This window comes from Antedon bifida, chromosome 7, assembly GCF_963402885.1.
Source record: "Antedon bifida chromosome 7, ecAntBifi1.1, whole genome shotgun sequence".
Taxonomy (NCBI): Eukaryota; Metazoa; Echinodermata; class Crinoidea; order Comatulida; family Antedonidae; genus Antedon; species Antedon bifida.
Genome location: NC_136232.1, coordinates 5586495 through 5604440, shown reverse-complemented (window position 1 = coordinate 5604440; position 17946 = coordinate 5586495). Strand labels below are relative to the sequence as shown.

The 17946-nt window shown below is 33.4% G+C and overlaps 1 protein-coding gene across 2 annotated transcripts; it reads left to right on the top strand.

Annotated features, from left to right (window-relative positions):
- The first annotated feature begins 13414 nt into the window (after positions 1 to 13414).
- LOC144848051 (kappa-type opioid receptor-like) lies at positions 13415 to 17553 on the top strand. Of its 2 annotated transcripts, XM_078704718.1 has the most exons (4): positions 13415 to 13500; positions 14010 to 14123; positions 15623 to 15749; positions 16554 to 17553. In XM_078704718.1, the coding sequence occupies exons 3-4, from the start codon at positions 15629 to 15631 to the stop codon at positions 17540 to 17542; spliced, it is 1110 nt and encodes a 369-aa protein (XP_078560844.1). In that variant the 5' UTR covers positions 13415 to 13500; positions 14010 to 14123; positions 15623 to 15628; the 3' UTR covers positions 17543 to 17553. The 2 variants fall into 2 exon arrangements, with proteins under 2 accessions (XP_078560844.1, XP_078560845.1); XM_078704719.1 differs by lacking the exons at positions 13415 to 13500; positions 14010 to 14123 and adding an exon at positions 14933 to 14964.
- The last annotated feature ends 393 nt before the right edge of the window (positions 17554 to 17946 follow it).

Sequence of the window (17946 nt, the reverse complement as noted above, 5' to 3'; positions counted from 1 at the left end):
CCTGGAGTCAGTAGTAGTTCCGATACTATAAAACCAATAATTACAAGGAAATACAGTTTTAACATGTAAAGAAAAACTGAAGTGGTTGATAGGCCTTTTAAAAATAGCTTTAAGGAAGCAGTTTCCAATTTCCTCGTTCCGCGAATAAAAGGATACAAACCATTGCGTGTTAGCCGGTATGTATTTGTCATAAGAAAATATCGTATATATTCCTGAAAGTTTAATTTTTGTTAAGTACATCTTCTTTTAAAACTAGAGCTACTGATTTTGAAAGTATAGTTTTTAGTGTACAGTACAGTTTCAGTTGTCTCTTACGTTATATAAATAATTTATGATTTGTTTAGAAGTGGAAAATCGAGGGATAACGAGTCTGAAGGTAAGTTTTAGAGAAGCTGAAATTATTAAAATTATTTTAAGATATACAAAATTAAATTTTAACTATTGAAGTATATATTTTAAATTATTTTTTCGTGTGACATTAAGCAAATATCAAACACAACACGATTTCTTCTACACATTTATTTATTTTCGTTTACATTTTTCATTAAAGCTGATGGCTGTTTATGTCAAAAATATATCCCAAATTAATGTATGTTTTTATTCATCACTGTCGACAACTCTTCCTATAGTAATTGTTTTTTTAAAACATTATTTGCATATCAAAACTGGATCTTTGATAAAATAATAGACTTCAAATTCACTTTACTGCTGTAGAAGTATGTGGTGTTTATATTGATAAAATATGTTTTCGTATTTACACTATTCTAAAATTATAATCCAGAGAGTTTTCCTCGTCTTTTACAGATGACAAATGAGACAGTAGGCCTAAATCTAGTTGCAGCTTTTATTACGACACCTTTGTCCATCATTGGAGTTCTTGCTAACCTGACGGTGATTATAGTTTTCATCAACTGCAAGATACATACAAGATCCTTCGCCTATACTCTAGTGTTGCAGCAAGCTGTGGTAGATATGCTAGGGTGCAGTTTTTGTATTCTGTTTTTGTTGATAAATGATGAAAGTAGCATCGCTTGCAAAACAGGTATCATGGCCTTTTACTTCATTTTATTTGCATCATCACATAATCTCATAATCTCGTCTTGATATCTAGTGAGAGGTACACTGCAGTGGTCCATCCACTTGAATACAGGACAAGAGGTACACGTACTAAAAAAATGCTACCAAGACTTTGCATTCCATTTGTTGCGTCTATCCTGACAGTCTTTTATTTTCCGATTTTGTTGGATGTAAATAAGATGGGATGGTGCTTGATTGAAGACAGAAGCATTATGATTAGTGTAGGTGTTTTAACATCATTATTAGATACAGTACTACCTATTGCTATCATGTTTTACTGTTATCGCCGAGTTTATATTACACTATGTGAACAGTCCAAAACACGAGCAGAGTTAACGACGCCACAAGGTGTTGAATCACCAGATCCAAAGCAACTGAGAAACGAAGCTGAACGAAACTTCACAACTACAATGTTAATAAACACTGTTGTTTATACAGTGTTTGGTTCTCTGTCGATGTTATTATTTCTAACTGCAACGATCGTCGGTGGCGATTTACGCTATTACATAATAGCTTCTAATGCTTTATTCTTATGCAATATGGTAGCTAACCCTTTCATTTACGCATAGTACAAATTCACCGTTTACAAACAAGGATTCCTCAAGACATTTTGTTGTCGGGATCGAATAGATAATACAATGTCAACTTATGATAAATACAAAAAAGTTGTAGTAGTCGTATTAGTGTAATATCTAACAAACCAGTATCTGCATTACTTGTGTAAACAGGTGGTTAATAGCAATATACTTTTGCAGGACCATATTGAAAAACAGAAATGTTGTGATCTTTTCTTTTCTGAACTATGTTATCCTGCCTAAATATGTTTTAATAATAAATAATAAAAAAAATAATAATAATACTGTATTTATTTAAAAAACACATTGAACATTGTTACTCGCTTACGTACTAAAATTCATGAACGGTGATTGATTTTTATTTTGTAATTTGACTGTCATTTTTTTGTCATGATGAAGTATCTTCTTAATTTTGTCAGAATGCCTTTTAAAACTTACTAAATTTTGAAAGTATGGTTTCAGTAACAGTTATTATCTCGTAAGCTCCGGTATATACACAACTTTTCATTTATTTGTAAGTTCAAACTTCTGTAAACTGTTCGACCAACAGACTAAATGTATAAAGATTAAGATAGAATTAAAAGATAGTTCTTTTAATTGTATTTTGGTTAAATTTCGTGTGCAAATTGCCACAAAAGGGAACAAAAACGTAATTTTGTATTCCACATTTGATGATAGATGCAGCGATGCTGCGTTTAAAAAAATGCAGTAGACTTTATTACACACAATCTAAACGTAGCTTCATGTAGGTTAATGTTTCGAGAAAAGGCTATTTTTATGTTTAATAGGTGATTGTTCAAATTATTTATTCAGATAATTCAAAGTGCATACAAACAATAGTAAGTACAAGTACAAATATTTAATCAAAATATTTTAATGATAAACGTTATGAATAATTATTACATTGGATCTATTGCTGGTTATTACAGAAATTGAAGCATAATTGTGTCAAGGGTTTATAGGTAATGGTTCTTTAAACAACATTAATCTTTTATAGATGATTGTGATATTATACATAATCGTATTGATTTTGGCCATCATTGGAACTCTTGCTAACCTGACGGTGATTATTGTTTTCATCAATTGCAAGATACATACAAGATCTTTCGCCTATACTCTAGTGTTGCAACAAGCTGTGTTAGGTTGCAGTTGCAACCTTGTGTTTTCATTTTTAGGTTCACGAAATAGCATCGGTTGCAAATTTGGAAAAACGCTATAGTACTTCATTTTATTAGCATCGTCACATAACCTCGTCTTGATATCTATTGAGAGGTACACTGCAGTGGTTCACCCACTTAAATACTGGGCAAGAGGTACTCAGAAGAAGAGATTGCTACCACGACCAAGAATAAAAAGGTACTGGCACGACTATGTATTCCATTTGTTTCTTCTATTGTTTCATGCTTTTATTTTCCGATTGTTTATAATTTTTCGAATGGGTATTGTTCTATTAAAGACGAAAGTATGGAGTTATATGCTAGTGTTTTATCGTCATTATCAGGTGGAGTACTACCTATTGTTATAATGTTGTATTGTTATCGCAGAGTGTATGTTACACTACGTGAACAGTCGAAAACACGAGCAAAGTTAATGACGCCACAGAGGATAAAGAAACCAGGTATTGAATCACCAGCTGCAAAGCAAACTGAACGAAACTTCACTACTACAATATAATATTTCTTTTTTCGGCGATGATATTATATCTGATATTAAGAGTTTCTAGAATTAATTCCGTTTATTTTTCTCTTTGTTTATTTTTATGTAATATGATAGCTAATCCGTTCGTTTACCGTGACCGATAACTGATCGATAACTGATCGATAACTGTTATCGTACATTGTCATAATATAGAAACTAATACCAATCATTACTAAACAATAACTGTTGTCGTAATATAGATAAACGCGTAATAGTTTTGATTGTTTGAAACATTATACTTTCGATTATTGATGAAAAAGTGCACCGTACTATTTGGTTGCAAAAATGATTATCTAATGAATTGGTTAAATCTGTTGTTATAAACGAATATTATTGATATGAACTTTAAAAAGTTGAATATAAACAGTCTTTTGTTATATACCGTATTTTTATCACGGAAATCTTTTTTTTAAATAATATTCTTCTCTAAGCTTTGTCTACACTATCAAATTTTATGTGAAAATGTATGGACATGATGATGTCATATCATTACCATGTTTAGGCATATCTCCGCCTATTTGGCACATCACACTGTTTTTGTCAAACTAGTTTGATAGTAGACAGACTAGCTTTACACACTTTTCAGTACGTTTGAGGTTATCAGAATAATGCAAAAGCACTCGTTTAATAAACACAATTTAATATTGTTTTTAAGTCATCCTGTATTATTTGTGTCCATATATTCTTCGGTCTTCCAAAAGATCTTTTCAATTTCTTGTTATCCTTCCTCTAGAGCTAGTTTTACAGGTGTGTTATCTAGGGGTCGCATTAGATGACCGTACCAGTTTGGTCTTCTTCTATCTTAATGATATTGATAATGATAACGATAATGATATTCTAAGTATTGTTCCATATTGAGTACCGCAATCAGATACGCCAAACACACTGTTATATAAAAACTATTAATTGCGTGCGCCGCCAGTATTTCTCAGAAAAAAAGTATCGTATTGTCCTTTTTTCAGTTTCAGGCCTATTAATATTATCTAATGAGTTATATCTTTCATTTGTCTTAAGTCCAGACTTCTAAGCCATCTATATATTCTGTGGGTATAAATGTAAGGCAAGTATCAAAGAAAATTATTTTATTATATAAACTTATGTTTAGTTATATTATTTATACAATTATACAATTAAATAATTAAGTAACTACTTGAAATAGAGCTGGATAGATTTCACCTTGGTGTAATATTATAAACAAATGAAAATGAATACAATAGTGTTGGTTTAAATCTTTTATAGATGATTGTGATACTGTTTGTGGCCGCAACAATTTTGGCCATCATCATTACAATTTGTTTTGTTTTTTGGGCCTATTTAATTTTAGTGCGTCGGGCTCTTATCAGTTGATCTCAATCTGCTCCCTAACACAGTGGTGTTTAATGAACCATGTTGGGTCGTTCCACTTTACTAGGAGGTAACTTTCAGACAGTTAACAAAGGTTTTTAATAAAAGAAAACAAAACAATACAATAGGTACAAAAGAACAATGATAGAGTGCTAAGAACTATTTATTAGGAGACTACTCCCCTTAAAATAACTATGGTACATTAACAATAAGTATTGTGTAGAAAAAAAAGCCCAAAAGGGCGGAGGCTGATACAGAAGGTAATAATAGAATATCATACTGAACTACGCCCGATAGGTAATCTGTTCCATAGGCATAGTGCGTACACTTAATCTGTTAAATATATTATATTTAAATTATTTCTATTTTTGTAGCAATCTTCAAATATTGCACAAACAAATAAAAGTAATAATACTTTTAGTAGAACCAATGGTATACCAACTCCCTGTGTATACAATTCATTGAAAAATCACCAAAACAAATTTAAAGTGCAGTATAACGGTATGTAGATGCTAACTAGTACAATATGAATATATTATATATTACATAGAGATACTAATAATATAATATTAATTTGACATTAGAAATGGAAACCATATAGGTCAAATTCAACGTTTTGTGCTACAATCCTTTTCCTATTAGTAAAATGGACGAGTCCGCCAATACTGCAAAACCACGCTGGTGGTTTTCAAATAAACCAAGTGTTTTAAAACTACTTATATAAAAAATCCTGTTCCCTTATCTTAAATACATTTACATATTACAAATAAGGGATAATAACTCTTAACTTTCGTGAAAAAATAAAGCGTTTTGGATAAGTAGTTTTTCAGCAACTGTAATTTTAGTTTTAACGTTACGTTCTGACTGCTTATGAAAGGTTGGACGACTTCGAAAATTTTCGCCTATCCTTTAACACTACCCGGTCACTGACAAACCAAAACACTGCTTCAAAAAAGGGGCTGTGCCGACGAAGTATCTGAACCAATCACATTTTACTTTAGGTCATTAGAAAGCTTGATTGATTAGCTTTTGCATGGTGGAACAGCCAATACCATTGGATAACTAGGTCAAACGTTATGAACGTTTTTGTAAAGATCTCAACAAATTTGCAAAACAAGCCTATTCTTTAACACAGGGCAATTTTCAAATCGTCTAACTTTAAAAATCAATGCCGACGACGTTTTAAGTTTTTTTAAATTAAAAATAACATGACATCGTAGGTACTTAATTAGGCATTACAATGTCGAAACAGCCATAAAAATCGGTCAATTAATAACAAAGTTACATTGAAAAAACCTAAAAAAAATAGTTGTTTTTCGGTGATTTCGTGCCGTTTAGCGGAAATCGCCCGGATTTTTGGGTACATAAAACAAATTGTAATGTTGGAGTTCTTGCTAACCTGACGGTGATTATTGTTTTTATCAACTGCAAGATACATACAAGATCCTTCGCCTATACTCTAGTGTTGCAGCAAGCTGTTATAGATATGCTAGGGTGCTGTTGTTACGCTGTGTTTTCGTGTGTAAATGGAAACAAAAGTAGCATCGCTTGCAAAACAGGTGTCACAGTATTTTACTTTATTTTATTTGCATCAGCATATAATCTCGTCTTGATATCTATTGAGAGGTACATTGCAGTGGTCCATCCACTTAAATACTGGGCGAGGGGTACTGAGAAGAAGAGATTGCTGCCACGACTGTGCATCCCATTTGTTTTTTCTCTTCTGACAGTTTGTTATGTTCCGATTTTTGTAGATGTAAATGAGATGGGGGAATGTTTTGTTGAAAACAGACGCATTTTGATATCTTCGAGTGTTTTAATGTCAATATTAGGTGGAGTACTACCTATTTTTATCATGTTATTCTGTTATCGACGAGTTTATGTTACACTACGTGAACAGTCGAGAACACGAACAGAGTTAACGGCGAAAGGAAGCATAAAGCAATCAGGTGTAGAATCGCCGACAGATGCAAAGCAACTCAGAAACGAAGCTGAACGAAACTTCACAACTGTAATGTTGATAAACACTCTTATTTATGTAATATTTGATTTTCTATCAATGTTAATACATATAGCTGCAGCAGGTCGTTCTAACGATTTACGCTATTACGTAATTTTTAGCGTTTTATTGTTATGCAATATGGTAGCTAATCCGTTCGTTTACGCATACAAGTTCACCGATTACAAGAAAGGATTCTGTAAGACGTTCTGTTGTCGAGATCAGACCACAGTAACGGAAGTTTGATGAAGATTAAACGAGATATATATATCAAATAGTGTGTACTTTACAAAGATATTTTAAATGTTATTTTTGAAGAAAGAAATTGAATGTCAATATCTTGTCAGTATCCGTGACGGTTGGTTTTGAAACAGGAACGACGATCGGATACGGCATCTGTCCGTCTCGTGGATCGAAGTCGAAAGCTTCCTATCTAGCTGTTAAATATAAAACTAATAATAGCCTAACTAATAATAGTTTTAGCCTCTGTCATTACGTAAATATACTTATCAGTTCTTTTGCTACTCTCAGCTTATAATGATTATCTGTCCAAAATGCAATAAAACGTACTAAATTTGCAATTTTTTTTCAGCACATTATCTTTAATTATTGATCCTAATACCATAATTACAAAATTTGATTGAAATAAATGTTTCTTTAGTAACTAAAAAAGGTCTTTTTACATATTTATCTTTTCTATGAAAGTCTATTCTTTTTGCTATCATTTAATTTTCCATTTGAATTGCTGATGTCAACATTTTGACATAGTAAGCCATTTTTTTTAAATCGTGCAACGCGACTCTAGAGCTCACTATGTCGGTCGGTCGGTCGGTCGGTAAACACTAACTTGTATATGGCCTTGTCTTGATAGCGTTTAAAAATTGCAATGAGTGCGCAGATTTGCACGCGCACTGAACGTTAAACATTATACGCACACTTTTTGCCCGTTTTCTGTTGTACAACCTTTCTTTAATAATGTCATCATATTTGATTCACTTTCCAACTCGAAATTACGTTATACGAGCACGTCAAAATTGACAGGCTACGCACGTGTAAATTTAAAAAATAAAAACATTTTCAACATTTTTAAACATGTTCAGCAATTTTGGTCGGTCGGTCGGTTGGTTGGTCGGTAAACACTAACTTGAGCACGCGAATGCAGCCATGTATATGGTCTTGTTTTTTCAATATAATAATTGAAGTTCGATGGAATAGATAAACGTGTTTACACTGAGAAACGTTCCACACTACTATGACTGCGGGAGTCAGGTACGCCAGATAGGCCTACTATTACAAACTACACATTGCGTGTTGGCCGGTGGCGCCATGTAGTTGTCACAAAAAGGTAACTCTTCCTGATACTTTTGTTTTTGTTACATCGTTTTGAAACTAGATCTACTAATTCTAAAAGTATATATTTGAGTATGCAGTTTCAGTTATTAACATAAAAGATGAAAACAAATTTTGTTCATTTTACTTTTGCAAACGTCAGGATAAACGTGATTTAACGAGTCTGGGAGTACTAGAGAGAAGGTAAGATTATTTGAAATAAGTGACTATAAAAACTAGAATTTAAGGTTATTTAGCTGTCTGATATTTAACAAATAAATAAATCGCAAAACAATTTTCTTCTACCCTTATTTTCTTATAAAAAAATTGCATTAATGGCGTATGGTTCGTTTCAGTCGAAAAGCAACCCCAATAACACGACCCTTTATCGCCATATATGTTGTCATCATTTCTATAATCGTCTTTTGCATAAAAACTGTAACTTTGATAAATAATAGACAAACTGGTGGTCTATTGTAAATTGTTTAATATTCATGTACCGTAGAAAAATTAGTGAATTGAACTGTTTTATATGGATCAACGTTAGTGTACTTTGTTGTTCTAGAATTATAACCAGGAAAACATTCTCCGTCTTTTACAGATATGACTATTGAGGCAATAATCCTAGTGTACTATGACACATTTGGCCATCATTGGAGTTCTTGTTAATCTGACGGTGATTATAGTTTTCATCAACTGCTAAGATACATACAAGATCCTTTGCCTATACTTTAGTGTTGCAGCAAGCTGTGATAGATATGCTAGGGTGCTGTTGTAATGTTGTGTTTTCATTTGTAAATGTAAATACCATCGCTTATCATATTCGCATCGTCACATAATCTCGTACTAATATCTATTGAGAGGTACATTGCAGTGGTACATCCATTTAAATACTGGGCAAGTCGCTACCACGACTATGCATTCCATTCGTTTCCTCTCTTCTGACATGCTTTTATCTCCGCTTGTTATGGATGTAAATGAATTTGGATATGTACTGAATCACCAGCAGATCCAACGCAACTAAGAAACAAAGCTGAACGAAACTTCACAACTACAATGTTAATAAACACTCTTGTTTACATAATACTTGTTTCTCCATCGATGTTAGTCCATCTTTTGATAGCAATTTTTGAATGGTATAACTTGCATTCTATGATCATTTCTATGATTTCTAAACATTTGTTTTTATGTAATATGGTAGCTAATCCGTTCGTTTACGCATACAAATTCACCGATTACAAGAAAGGATTCCGTAAGGCTTTCCGTTGTCAGGGTCGTCGGATGGAACACGTAAATCAAACTATACCTATACAGTACAGACTACCACTGTCATAGAAAAGTGGAAAAGTAAAACATTTCAGAGTGATTGGCGAAAAAAATGTTGATTTTATTTAGCATAAAAAATAATATTTTAAATCTATATTCTAACATGTTTTAATGTTTTAATTCAGCCAGTTCTAGACATTTTGATGGTTAAATTCCAACTTACAGTAGGTTTGTTTATTGTAGAGTTTAGTGTATTTATTACTCGTGGAAGTTTAAGCCGCAAACTTTCGTACTTTGGCACAATGTAACGGTAAAATAGCCAGTACAAGTGTATTATAGAGGCACAGATCAGGTTGATTTTCATACCGACCTTTGGCTAAGTTCAGTTTCGAACATAATACAGTCGGTGATCGTTTAAGTTTCCGTATTTTAACGTAATGTTTTTTTAACACTCTTACAGCGTATATCTGTTAAAAACGTGTAGTAAACTGAAGAAGAAAAAAAACCGCAATAGCAGAAACATAATAATTTTAGAATACCCGAGCAGTGAAAGACAGTCATGTACAATCTATTATCTGTATATTTTGCAAAAAAATGTACTCCTTCAAAAGCATTTCTTTAAAACTAATCATTTGTGTTGAACAGAAAATTAATGTTAATCATTTGTATTATTATCGCCACCATTAATATGTTGGGTTGTCTAGCTAAATGATTATAATGTATAAACAGATGACCTATAACTGACCGATAAATGTTATTGTACATTGTCATATAGAAACTAACGCGTAATAGTTTTGATTGTTCGAAACATTATACTTTCGATTATTGATGAAAAAGTGCACCGTACTATTTGGTTGCAAAAATGATTATCTAATGAATTGGTTAAATCTGTTGTTATAAACGAATATTATTGATATGAACTTTAAAAAGTTGAATATAAACAGTCTTTTGCATTGTTATATACCGTATTTTGATCACGGAAATCTTTTTAGTCGCGTGGACGCGACTCTAATAGTTCACTATGTCGATCGGTCTGTCTGTCGGTCTGTCGGTCTGTCTGTCGGTCGGTCTGTCGGTCTGTCGGTCTGTCGGTCTGTCGGTCTGTCGGTCTGTCTGTCGGTCCGGTATCACTATGCATTGTAGTACGCGACTTAATGGCTGTTGGCCTTGTTTTCTATAATATTCTTCTCTAAGCTCTGTCTACACTATCAAACTCTATGTGAAAAATGTGATGTGCCCATGTATGGACATGATGATGTCATATCATTACCATGTTTAGGCATATCTCCGCCTATTTTGGCACATTACACTGTTTTTGTCAAACTAGTTTGATAGTAGACAGACTAGCTTTACACACTTCAGTACGTTTCAGTACGCTTCAGTACAGGTCTTTGTGTATTAGAAGCAACTCACTCAATCGTAAATTTATGAAATGCTCTACCAATGTTAAATGTTGTCTCTTTAGATCTTACTGTATTAATATGTATTGTGCAGCCCTTTGGTGTAACTATCGTATGAAGAATATTAGATCTCTTAATGTATGCTACAATAATGCTCTGCGCCGTATACTTAATGTCTCTAGAAGTAGTAGTGCCAGTGCAATGTTTATTGAACATGGTGTTCCTTCCTTTAATGAGTACATGCGAAAATCTACCTATGGTTTCATGCAACGTATGTTGAATAGTGATAACATCCTTGTTGCTTGTGTTTGCAAACATATGCTCCATAACTCCAAAATGTATTGTAGATGGAGAAACATATTCTATGTTTGAGGTTATCAGAATAATGCAAAAGCACTCGTTTAATAAACACAATTTAATATTGTTTTTAAGTCATCCTGTATTATTTGTGTCCATATTTTCTTCGGTCTTCCAAAAGGTCTTTTCAATTTCTTGTTATCCTTCCTCTAGAGCTAGGAGCTTCTTCTATCTTATTGATAATGATTATGATAATGATATTCTGAGTATCGTTGAGTACCGCAATCAGATAGGCCTACGCCAAACACATAAAAACTATTAATTGCGTGGGCCGTCAGTATTTCTCATAAAAAAGAGTATCGTATTGTCTTTTTTTAAGGAAACTAAAAAATAGTTTTCAGTTTCAGTCCTATTATTATTACCTATTAAGGTATAACTTTCATTTGTCTTAAGTTCAGCCATCTATAGAGTCTCTGGGTAACACTGTTAAAGGCAAGTATTAAAGAAAATTATTTTATTATATAAATTAATGTTTTATTTTATTTAGTTATTTTATTTACAATTAAATAACTAAGTAACTACTTGAAATATAGCTGGGCAGATTTGGTGTAATATTATTATAATGTAAATAATTACAATAGTGTTTGTTTAAATATTTTATAGATGATTGTTGTGATACTGTTTGTGGCCGCAACAATTTTGGCCATCATTGGAGTTCTTGCTAACCTGACGGTGATTATTGTTTTTATCAACTGCAAGATACATACAAGATCCTTCGCCTATACTCTAGTGTTGCAGCAAGCTGTGATAGATATGCTAGGGTGCTTTTGTTACGCCGTGTTTTCGTGTGTAAATGGAAACAAAAGTAGCATCGCTTGCAAAACAGGGGTCACAGTATTTTACTTCATTTTATTTGCATCAGCATTTAATCTCGCCCTGATATCTATTGAGAGGTACATTGCAGTGGTCCATCCGCTTAAATTCTGGGCGAGGGGTACTGAGAAGAAGAGATTGCTACCACGACTGTGCATTCCATTTGTTTTTTCTCTTCTGACAGTTTTTCATGTTCCGATTTTTGTAGATGTAAATGAGATGGGAGAATGTTTTGTTGAAAACAGACGCATTTTGATAGGTTCAACTGTTTTACTGTCAATATTAGGTGGAGTACTGCCTATTTTTATAATGTTATTCTGTTATCGACGAATTTATATTGCGCTACGTGAGCAGTCGAAAACACGAACAGAGTTAACGACAACAGGTGTTGAATCGCCGACAGATGCAAGGCAACTGAGAAACGAAGCTGAACGAAACTTCACAACTGTAATGTTTATAAACACACTGATTTATGTAGTATTTAATCTTCTATCAGTATTAATATTTGTGGTGGCAGCAGTTGCCACTGATGACCTACGCTATTACCTAATTTTTAGCGTTTTATTGTTATGCAATATGGTAGCTAGTCCGTTCGTTTACGCATATAAACTCGCCGATTACAAGCAAGGGTTCTGTAAGACGTTCTGTTGTCGGGATCGGGTGGTACTGGGCCGTCGAGTGGATCGTTCGACCACCCAGGAACAGAGTCTCTAATTATTTGATGGGTAAACTATAGATCAGACCACAGTAACGGAAGTTTGATGGGGACAAAAATCACAAATGTTTTGTACATTATACAAAAGGCAATTAGCATGTGGAATTTATGTACAAAATGGTTTTTAAAATAATATTGATAAGGCTGAAATAATTTAACAAAAAAAGTGTCATTTCTGTGAATCCAGAGGTCTTCTTTCGTTGATTTACAGTAATTTGCGGTATTGTAGCTGAAATTAGTAAAATAGCAACGCAATAAATACATTAATGGTAACTTTTTAAAGATAGTTTGGAGCATTTCAGATTTAATGGAGAAATAAAAAATGTAGTTAGTAGAAAACGAACAGTTTTCAATCTGAGCCTTGTCTACAAAAATGTGATGTACCCATATGGATATGATGATGTCATATCACCATATTTAGGCACTTTTTTTAAATCAAACTATAGTTTGATAGTGTAGACGCCCGGTGTAGACGGAGCTTTTGGTAAGTAATATTGAACTCTGCTGAATATAATGATTTGTATATCGGTACAATTAGTAGTTTATGCATGAACCTATCATTAATAGGTTTAGGCAGTGAGCTTTTGATGTATAATGATTACTTCGCTTACAATAGGTAATTGCCGGCAATATATAATTTTAAAAAGCCACTAGGCCTATAGCAAAGAGAATAAAACAGTGTTGAAACATTAGCGAAAAGGTTCATGTTGTTCTCTGTATATAGTATTAATCATGAGTTAGTCAATGTAGCTTGGAAAACGTTACCAAGAAACCTTGTAGTTGGTATAGCGCCATCTGTATTAGAACATCCAGAAGGGATTGCCGAGGGGTCTTCTCCTTACACTCGTGATTAAAGGATCTTTCACACCTGTTCCGGCACGGTTCCGGAAAATCCAATCGAATGTTCATTATCGATTGGCGCATAGCGTCGTGAAAACGAAACATTAGGGAGGTTTCGCAACCTTACGAATACGATAACGAAAACGGATACGTCACACATTTGTGAAACTTTTGAGCTGATCCCCACTTCATATTCGTAAAGCGTATTCCTGTTGACAAAAATCACCAGTCATATTCGTAACTATTATAGTATAGTTTTTGATCTATTTTGCACATTTTGCGTTTGAATCAGGAATGATTCATGATTATAATATAATTATAGATTTATTGAAAGTAATTTACTAAAGTAATTTACTAAAATGCCAGGTCAATTTTTATAAATAGCAGTTTTTAAAGTCCTCACTCGCTTTGATGTTACGCTAGGCCTAGGCAGCCAAGCACAAAGCAACACGTACCTGCGCTTCGCTCAAATTTACCGCAGTCATATTTTGGACGACGCCCTCAATATTTCGTTGCCGTGCGAAACAGATTTTTACTGGCTTACGAAAACGAATACGTGTGCGTGACGTATCCGTTTTCGTTATCGTATTCGTAAGATTGCGAAACCTCTCTATTGACGTTCGATTCGCCGTGCCGGAACTGTGCCGGAACAGGGTGAAAGACCCTTTATATGTGTCGATGAATCAACCAGTGAAAGCTCGAGTGAAAACTTAAGTTTTGCCATTTTATTCTTAGTTGATCATCAAAACGAAAATGTTAATAATGTTGAAACAATGAGAGACACGCTAAAATTCTTGAAGATGGTTATGGTCAGTAGGCCAGGCCTAGTTCCGATAAATAAAACCAATAATTACAAAGACATACAGTTATTTACATTTAAAGAGAAAGTGGAATGGTTGATAGGCCTATTAAGAATAGCTTTAAGGAAGTAGTTTCCAGTTTCCTCGTTCTGCGTATAGAAAGCGATACTGAAATAGTTGTTGAAATCCTGTTGTAAGAGTTAAATAATAAGCAATAAATGGTCATTTTGCAATTAAATCATTAGATGGAAAATTGCAGTAGGCCTGCATGTTCTACATTAAGTAAGTATAATACCAATAGTTTGTCACAAACTGTATTCATGAATTTTCTCTTCCTTCATCCAATCTACATGGTAGATGAATGAAGCTATTGTTTTAACCACGTGACTATGTGGTGTAGGTTTTTTTTTTATATATCTATATATATATATATCACTTGCACTGATGAAGGGCTATAGTGTTGCCCGAAAGCTCTGCTAACTTTTCTGGCTGTTTTACTTATCGTTTTGATTTAGCTTTTCGCGCTTTTTTTGTATCTCCATTGAGATCCAGCCACTGATACCCACAGCATTGTCATTTTTCAGTAATTTGCCTTTGGATTTATATATATATATATATATTTTTGTTTCCTTTATATTTATTGTAATGTAGACACTTATTTGTTCTTGAGCTATGGAGAATTTCTTTTTTTTTCCGAAATAAAAGATGAATGAATGAATAGTTATAGTTATGTCACACCAGACTGTACACGGTAATTTGGAAATGATTGTTTAGTCTAATTTGTTTTATTGTCAACTTCTAGCCGTTAGTACAGTAGTGTGCGTAGGAAAGACTGTCTAAGTTTTAGGAGACCGTATATGTAAAACAAACTTTACAATCGGAATGCAAATAAATTAATTAAATAATTGTGAATAAAGTGAAACTTTCTAAGTCCAGGAAGTTAGGATGATTACAATACTGCTAGAACTGATGTCAGATGTTACAACGTTAACAGTGTAAATTAAACAACAGTCAAGTAACATTTTTATTTATTTATTTTATGTCTTTAGGCAATGTGGCCAAGGATTACCAATAGTGAATTAATCACTGTCCTATCAGATAGGTGGTAATCCCCCTGATACAGGGGCTATTGTGTGAACCAGTTCACCGGGGTAACCCCCTACTCTTTTTCGAATAATGAACTGGGTTCTTTAAAGTACACACAGGTTATAACTGTGTACACTGGACCTACGGTTTATAGTCCTTATCCGAGAAGACTTGTTCCACCACCAGAACTAGGAGCGAGTCGGCCTCGAACCCTTGCCGATGTTGTTGTTGGCTCTTTAGGTACGGTAAACGGCGCCCCTGCCTTAACCGCTCGGCTATATGACTCACATGTAAATCACAGTATTACATTTGTTTTTCTTCAGATGTAAATGAAAACGGATAATTATAAAAGACAAGTCAGTATGCGGATTCGGTTTCCTTGGTTACCATTTAGTTCTTTCGCCATCTTTGTTGCAGTTTGCCACAGCAGCAACGATGTGAATGAGCAAGGTAGGCACGTAGTTTGTAATTTCTACTGTACTAATATATCGAATCCAAAATAACTTAAAGATGTACAGTATTGTCCCCCTGAAAAAATAATTCTTAAAACATTTTTTGTTGAATATTCCATTTTAATGTAACATAATAGTTATCCACTTTGACCAAAAATTGGATCGAAAAAAAATGTATTTACCTGAAAAAATGTAATTTAAAGCAATAAAAGGTCAAATTGGCTGCCAACCATTGGATTTTTGGTTGAATTTAACCATTATTTTGTCATTTTATAAGTGAAAACATGATTTTTTTTCTATGGAAGTGATTAACTTTATTAAAACTACAAAATAAAATATTCAAGGTCTGATTTAATTAATCTTTATTTTTCATGTTTTTGGGAACAATACCTCTTTAAATGATTCTACTTTCTATATGAAGTCATTAGTCATTGTAGTTATTAGTCAGTGTATGTTTTTCTAAACTCAATCATTGTTTAAAGTACATCTTTCAGGAACAGTTCAAGTTGTAATCAAGTAAATTAAACACCTTTTCCTTTCCTCCATTTTTAATTTTGCGAATAGTTTCTAAAACTTGTCCTTTTAATACTATAATAAAAGTAATTGAAGAAGCGATTATAGTTTATATTAATCTTTACAAAAATAAAGATTCAGTTTTCCAAAAAATTACCAAATTGATCATTCCGTTGACGAAATGAATCCGATCCGATGGATTCATTTCGTCAACGTATCAAGTAACTTTTGTTTTGGCATTTGTAACTTATTTTGAACATATTCTTTAAACATTTTTTTTTGTATATAGATGAAGGATACAGTTCTGACATGAATACAACGGAAACATCATCTTCAACGATAAGTCCATCACGTGTCATTGCACCAATTTTGGCTATCATTGGAGTTCTTGCTAACCTGACGGTGATTATTGTTTTTATCAACTGCAAGATACATACAAGATCCTTCGCCTTTACTCTAGTGTTGCAGCAAGCTGTGATAGATATGCTAGGGTGTGGTTCCTTCGTTGTGTTTTCATTTGTAGATTTAAAAACAACAATCGCTTGCAAATCGGGTGCAATTTTCTATTTTATCATATTTGCATCGTCACATAATCTTGTCTTGATATCTGTTGAGAGGTACATTGCAGTGGTCCACCCATTTAAATACTGGGCAAGGGGTAACCAAAATAAGAGTTTGCTACCACGATTAAGCATTCCATTTGTTTCTTCTTTTCTTACGAGCTTTTATTTTGCTATTGTTTTGGGTATAAACGAAGAAGGAAAATGTAAAATATCGTTTGAAGACAAAAATATCGCCATAAGCACAGGAGTTATACTATTATTCGGAACAGGAATAATTCCTATTTCTATAATGTTGTATTGTTATCATCGTGTTTATGTTGCATTATGTGAACAGTTAAAAACGCGGAAAGAGTTAACAAGGACTCAACAAACGGATGCAGAATCATCAACAAATCAAAAACAAAACAACCAAATGGAACGAAACTTTACAATTACTGTTTTGATAACTACTTTGATTTACATAATTTGTTTGAGCCCTTCAATGTTATTGTATCTCTCGTTAGCAGTAGTGTCAACATCTGGTAAATTAAGTTATTACATAATGGTTTCTATAGTTTTATATTTATTTAATATGGTAGCTAATCCGTTCGTTTACGCATACAAATTCCCTGATTACAAGCAAGGGTTCTGTAAGACTTTCCGTTGTCGGGATCGGGTGGTGCTCGGGCGTCGAGTGGATCGTTCGACCACCCAGGAACAGAGTACCTCTCTCTAATTATTTGATGGGTAAACATAGGCCTAGACATCACGGAACAGTGTGCCGCAACTTTAACAAAAGCCCCTGATACGTTACCAGATTACAGGCCTTCAAATAAGAACAATTTTGTGAAAATAGCCTACAATTTAGTAGGCCTACATGGCTTGATAAGAAATCGAGGAAAAATATTATTTTCCGGTTTTTATCTAAACCATCACCTCCAAATACAATTTGATGTTACAACTATACGGATACCCCTACAACCAATTTTATAACGAATCATGGTGGATTAACAAGTATAGCCCTATGATCCTGTTGTTCTTGAACATAGTCTTAAATGGTATTTATTTATTTTTATTTTGTCACAAAATGTACATATAGTCACCGTAGAATAATACCGGAAAATCCTTTGAAAGATGCTA